General features: G+C 58.0%; 1 protein-coding gene across 1 annotated transcript in view; it reads right to left on the reverse strand.

Annotated features, from left to right (window-relative positions):
• The window catches only part of LRRC38 (leucine rich repeat containing 38), a 28729-nt gene extending 23930 nt beyond the window's left edge, over positions 1-4799 (reverse strand). The window contains exon 1 of the mRNA XM_012807271.2: positions 4006-4799. Coding sequence (XP_012662725.1) covers positions 4006-4651 — 646 coding nt within the window. The 5' untranslated portion in view covers positions 4652-4799. The remainder of the gene's footprint in view (positions 1-4005) is intronic.
• Between the last annotated feature and the right edge of the window lie 1201 nt (positions 4800-6000).

The raw sequence follows: 6000 nt of genomic DNA on the forward strand, positions 1-6000 counted from the left end.
TCTTCCCTAGTCCCATGGGCAGTGACCCAAAGGCCACATGAGTGACCATGAGAGAAGGGGACGTGCAAGAGGGTGCCTGGCAAATGCAGCTTCCTCCCCCCATAACTGCATGTGCTTTTTCTGTGATGGGCTCAGACACAGCCGTGCAGGCTGTGTCACCTGCTCCATGCCCCCTAGCACCAAGCACAGAGAAGCCCTGTACCTGCCAGCCTCGGTATAAGTATGCACCAGACACACTTATGCTAAAACTTAGTTCGTAGTTTAGCTGAAATTCCTCATTAATAGGGCAGCCTGTGTTTGTTTGTTTGTTGTTGTGTTTTGTCTTTTGCTAACTGCCTCTGGATGTGCCGGCATCCCGCCCTCTCCCCTCCAATAGGGTCAGTTCCTCCTCAGTCCTCAGGCCCAGGCCTTCCCACCCCAGGACCCTGGAGGAGCCTGGACCAAGGGCACCAGTGGGCCAAACGGCGTCTCGTTCTCCCTTCCACGTGAGCTCTGTGGCTGAGTGCTCCCCATCAGCACTGTGGCCACAAGGGGAGGCTCAACTGGCAGACAACACATTTTTGCAACTGTCACAGCCAGTCAAGGTCACAGGGAAAAAGCTCTGTGTCTATGGGGAAGGAGGGGGGAGGGGAGGCAAGGGAAAGGCAGTGAGGACAGGATGCGCTTTGCTCCTTTGAATTCCCACCTTGGAAGAGGCAGGGTGCCTGCCTAGACAGCTCAGGCTCCTGTTCCCCAGGGGAGCCCTCTCTCTTATGCAGGAAGTGGGTGGTCTGCGTGGTGGGGGCAGGGGCGCAGGAGGTCCAGGTGCATCGCACACCTCCCTTTCTAACTCTCTGCGTGATCTTGGGTAAGTTACACATCACTGCTTCTAGTTAAAATAGGACAACACCACTAGCACACAGTGTTTGATTTTTTTTTTTTTTTTTGAGACAGAGTCTCAAGCTGTCACCCTGGGTAGAGGGCCGTGGCGTCACAGCTCACAGCAACCTCCAACTCCTGGGCTTAAGTGATTCTCTTGCTTTAGCTTGCACCTGCCATAACGCCCAGCTGTTTTTTGGTTGCAGCCGTCATTGTTGTTTGGCGGGCCCGGGCTGGATTCGAACCTGCCAGCTCCAGTGTTTGTGGCTGGCACCCTAGCCACTTGAGCTACAGGCACTGAGTCTCCATGTGTTTTAGGTACTACTGTAAGTACTCTAAGGCTTCCTTCCTGCTGACCTTCTCAGGCACCTTAATTCTCTTGCCTTTGTGTTCTTGTCAGCCAAGTGGGTATTCCCAACCATCTAATAGGGTAGACACTGTGTCATCCCCACTTTAGACATGAGGAAACTGGGATATGAGAAGGTCACACAACTAGTCATGAGCAGATGCAGGACAAGAAGGCAAGCGGCCTGGGGCCAGGGTCCCTAGCTCTCGGCCACTGGCCCTGCTTCCTCTCTGAAAACATGAACAGCAGCTCACGCTCGGGAGGGAAGGTGACAGCGTCTGTCTAGTGAGCACCCACCGCTGCACTAAGCATGACTATGTCCTTTACGGCAAACACGGTGGAGGACATCTCGAATGTAGAGGTAGGGAAACAGGCTCAGAGAGCTCGGAGACCTCCCCTAGATCAGAGATCTGAAGCCAAGGCAGTGACTCCCCCTGGTAACCCCAGCCCTCTGGGAGGCCGAGGCAGGTGGATTGCCTGAGGTCAGGAGTTCAAGACCAGCCTGAGCCAGAGCGAGACCCTTCCCCCGCCCCCCCTCCATCTCTACTAAAAATAGAAAAATTAGCCAGGCATTGTGGCAGGCGCCTGTAGTCCCAGCTACTCAGAAGACTGAGGCAGGAGGATGGCTTGAACCCAAGAGTTTGAGGTTGCTGTGAGCTACGACACTACGGTACTCTACCCAGGGCGACAGAGTGAGACTGTCTCAAAAAGAAAAAAAAAATCTGAAGCTAGATCTGAACTGGGTTTTCTCACATCGAGGTCTGTGCCAGCTCTTCCACGGCCCTCCCTGTGCCTGGTTCACAGTCTTAGGGACACTGCTCTGGCCCCACAGCACAGGCAGCTGCAGTGAGGACAGAGCAGCCCTTGATACTACACCCCAAGAGGGGCCAGAAGCCTTCAGGCTGCACTCAAGCTGCCTCCATCCTCTCCCTCCTGGCTGAGACCAGCCTCCTCCTGCACCCACCTTGTCCCCAGAGTGCTGGACACTGCTCCTTGCTCAGAACCTGTCCACCCTCCCTGCAGCTGGTATCCATTTTCTGCCCGGTATTATGGACCGGAAGAGGAGAAACACATTACATTCATGCTGCTTGTTACTTTAACCCGCATCAGCTCATTTTGGTCTTGACAACCACCCGGTCAGATGGACGATGTAGCATTGCCCGGGTCCTGATTCCACACACGGGGAGGGCAAAACTCCCACAAAGTCCCCCAGATTTTAAGCCAGGACTCAAACACTCGTCTTCAGACTGCAAAGCCAGGGCTCTGTGGAAATCTCAGAGGCCACCTCAAATCTAGGGTCACATCTAGAGATGAAGAAACTGAGGCCCAGACAGGATAAGTGGTCTGCTCAAGGTCACAGCCACCCATAACAGAACTGAAACTGGAACCCGCAGCTCCTGACTTCGTAACACCCTCCCCTCATCTGAAAAACAGAGGAAGCCAATTGTGCCAACCCAACTGACAAAAGGGGTGAGTGATGCCAACCTCGTCCAAAAACAAAGGCAAGAACAATCGGCATCGAGGTGCACGCCCACCCCTGTCTCCAGGACGGATTCCGGTGGGGAGTCCAGGGGCACCAGGCAAGTGCATGAGGACCAAGTTGGAAGCTGGGGACTCTGCTCCTGGCACACTGGATCTCTTTAGGAACTGCTCAGGTGGCAGAACCGGCCTGGGCTGAAAACAGCTCAGCAGCCTGCATCCACTGAGGGTGGCCGCCTGCATAGGGTGTGTACTTGTTAACAGTATGGAAGGAAGACGGGAAGGCAGGAATTTAGCACTTAGATGAGCAGCCCCTGGGCCTCTCCGTAAGCTAAATCTTCACCTGCACAGCCCTTTAGAACACACGCATTACAGCTCTGGTTCTGATTCTGCCAAAACCTTGGTAGCAAGGTGGGAGGTGGGGTCTAGCTCTGAGAGGTCACTGCCGGCACCATGGCAGTGGAAAACTGCAATCCACTGAGGAGCAGGACACCCACCTGCCCTGGCCAGGTGCTGCGCCCTACAGATGCTGGGGTCTCTGCTCCTCAGCTGGGCCTTTGCTTCCTTCCTGCTGACCTTCTCAGGGCACCTTAATTCCCTTGCTCTTGTGTTCTTGTCGGTCAAGTGGGTATGTATATCCCTGTCACAGCTGGAAGCATACACCAGGAAAGTAAAGGGGGCGCCAGCAGCAACATTTTATTTCACTTTTCCACATCTGGGCCGAAAGCCACACTATTCATCATTCACCGCATCGCTGGATTCCAGCCGGCTGCCATCCTTCGTTACTCTCTGCAAATATTCCTCGCCCCTTTTAGACAGAAGAGCCAACTGGGCGGAGAAGCTGAGAGACCTGCTTAGGCCTGGCACAGCACTTAGAACCGCTGCTGCTCTCTCCCTTTCACCATGCTGAGGATGGGGCTGTTTCCCATACAGCAGGGGGACCTCCCCCTTAGAAGGGACCTGAAAGTCACCCGCACCCAGCAGTCCTAGGACTCAAAGCAGCAAGAGAGGATCCTGGTCACTCCCAAGAACTGAACGTTCCCTAACTTGGAAAAGTGAGACGCAGGGGGAAAGTAAAGCCTGGGCCCAGAAACTCTAGAGAATTCCAGATGGAAAAGTTCAGGCTGGGACCCTGCCAGGGTCACCCGGAGCAGCTCTCACAGAGGGGGGTTGCTCAGAGCCACCAAAGGGCCACTTCCAGACGCAAGCAACCCAGAGCCCTCCCGGCCCCCTGGGGGCTGATCAGAGCTCCTCATTGCCCAGACTCTGGACGGTGACGGCCCGTCCCTGCGTCCTCCCTCAGTCCAGCCAGCCTGGCTCACCTCTGGGCAGTTTGGGCGCGTTTTCCTGCATCCAGGAGAAGAGGTGGGCGAACTCGCAGTCGCAGAGCCAGGGGTTCCCGTCCAGACGCAGGGTGCGCAGCGCGGGCAGTGCGTCCAGGGCGGCCACGCTGAGGCTGTGCAGGTTGTTATTGTTGAGTTCCAGCACCTGCAGCGACTCCAGGGTCTCGAAGGCGGCCTCGTGCACGCCCACCAGGTTGTTGTTGGCCAGGCTCAGCTTGACCAGCCTCCCGGCCGAGCGGAAGGCACCAGCGCCCAGCTGGGTCAGGTTGTTGTAGCTGAGATCGAGGAACGCCAGCTTGGCCGAGCCGCTGAACGTGCCCTTCTCCAGCGAGCGCAGTGAGTTGTTCCTGAAGTCTAAGTACACCAGGTCGCCGTAGAAGATGAAGAAGTCCTCGGGGATCTGCTGGATGCGGTTGCCCGCCACCAGCAGCTTGCGCACGTCCAGGGGAAAGAGGTCGGGCACGCGGGGCAGCCCACGGTCGCGGCAGTCCACGGTGTGTGGGTCGGTGCAGGCGCAGCCCGCGGGGCACGCGTGCCCGGGCGCGAGCACCGGCAGCAGCAGCAGGAGGCTACGGAGCCGGAGAGCCGCGCAGGCTAGGGCGCGGGGGGCGGCGCGGGGGCGCATGGCCGAGGGGCCCCCGCGGGCCGCTGCGATACCCACGCGGCTCTCGGAGTGAGCCCACGCGCGGGGCAGCGCGCCGGGGCCCCGGCTGCCGGGCGCGGAGAGTCGGAGGGCGGCCCAGGCGAGGAGGGCGTGCGCCTGGGCGCGCGGGGGCGACGGAGCGCGGCGCGGACGGACTTGGGGAGCCGGGGTGGCGGGGACAGGCAGAGGAGAGGCTGGGAGGGAGGGGCGAAGGACTAGCCAAAGGATTTACCGGGACAGGAAATTAACCCGCTGGAAAATCCCGGGGAGAGGCGGGAGCGGTAGAGGGGGCCCGCGTTACGGTAGCCAAAAGCAGCCCCACCCGGCGGCTTCTTTCCGAGACCCGGAGATGCGACCGGCCGCGCGGATTTGGCCGGTGGCTCTTCAAGTCCAAGTTCAGTTACTGAGCCTGGGAGCGGTTTCCAGAGGGCGTGTCTGGGACTTGTGCCCCGCACCCCAGCGCACGCCTGGTGCCAAAGTGCTCTCCCCGCGCCACCCCTCTTGCCAAAAGGAATGAAACCTGGGTCATTCCGACTCTGCTCCCTGGACAATCCCCGCAGGCTCTCAGGGGCCAAGCCAGGGGCTGTTGACCTGACTTTGGGCGGGCTCCAAAGAGAGAGAGAGCGAGAGAGAGGCTGGTCTTCCCTCTCTTCTCCCCCACCCGAACTTCTTAGTGAGAGGCCAGAGAGTGAGAGGGAGACAGGTGGCTGCCAGAGCCCCTGCTGTGGCCCAAAGGAAGGCCAAGGCCAGTCAGCACTTTCCATGCTGGCCCCGCTTCTCCACGGAACTGGAATCCACCGAGCAAAGACCAGCTGCTGGTTTGACAGAGGCCAACTTGTAGGCATTGCACCAGGATCACCAGGCCTGGGTTCTGAGCTGTGTGGCCTCAGACCAGCGCCTCTGCCTCTCTGGACTGGGTTAGCCCCATCTGTGAAATGGGAAAGGGTAACATGTATCTTACCAGCTATGGAGGGGGGCCAAAGTTCAGAAATTATCTTTCCATTCTCTCCCTCACCAAACTCAGCTTTTATGGCCTAGGTAAGTGGTCAGGGAGGTTCTGAGCCTGGAAAGAGAAAGGACAGCATGGAGTTGGTGGGGTTAGCCTCCAATACCACAGCATTCCCTCTTCACCGCAGCCCAAACCAAATTCCTTTCCCTCTACACCACCCCATTTTAGAAACTTCTTTATGGGGAGGTCCCTGCAGAGCCACCAAGAGATTGTCCTGCTGTGGGCTATTTTGGTCCAGATACCCTGGAATTGATAAGCTTCCCTGGATCAAAAATAACCCAAGGAACAGCTGTTGGGCAACAGGCCGCGGGAGACCCTGCCC

Source organism: Otolemur garnettii, unplaced genomic scaffold (assembly GCF_000181295.1).
Source record: "Otolemur garnettii isolate 467f Iridium unplaced genomic scaffold, OtoGar3 scaffold00067, whole genome shotgun sequence".
NCBI lineage: Eukaryota > Metazoa > Chordata > Mammalia > Primates > Galagidae > Otolemur > Otolemur garnettii.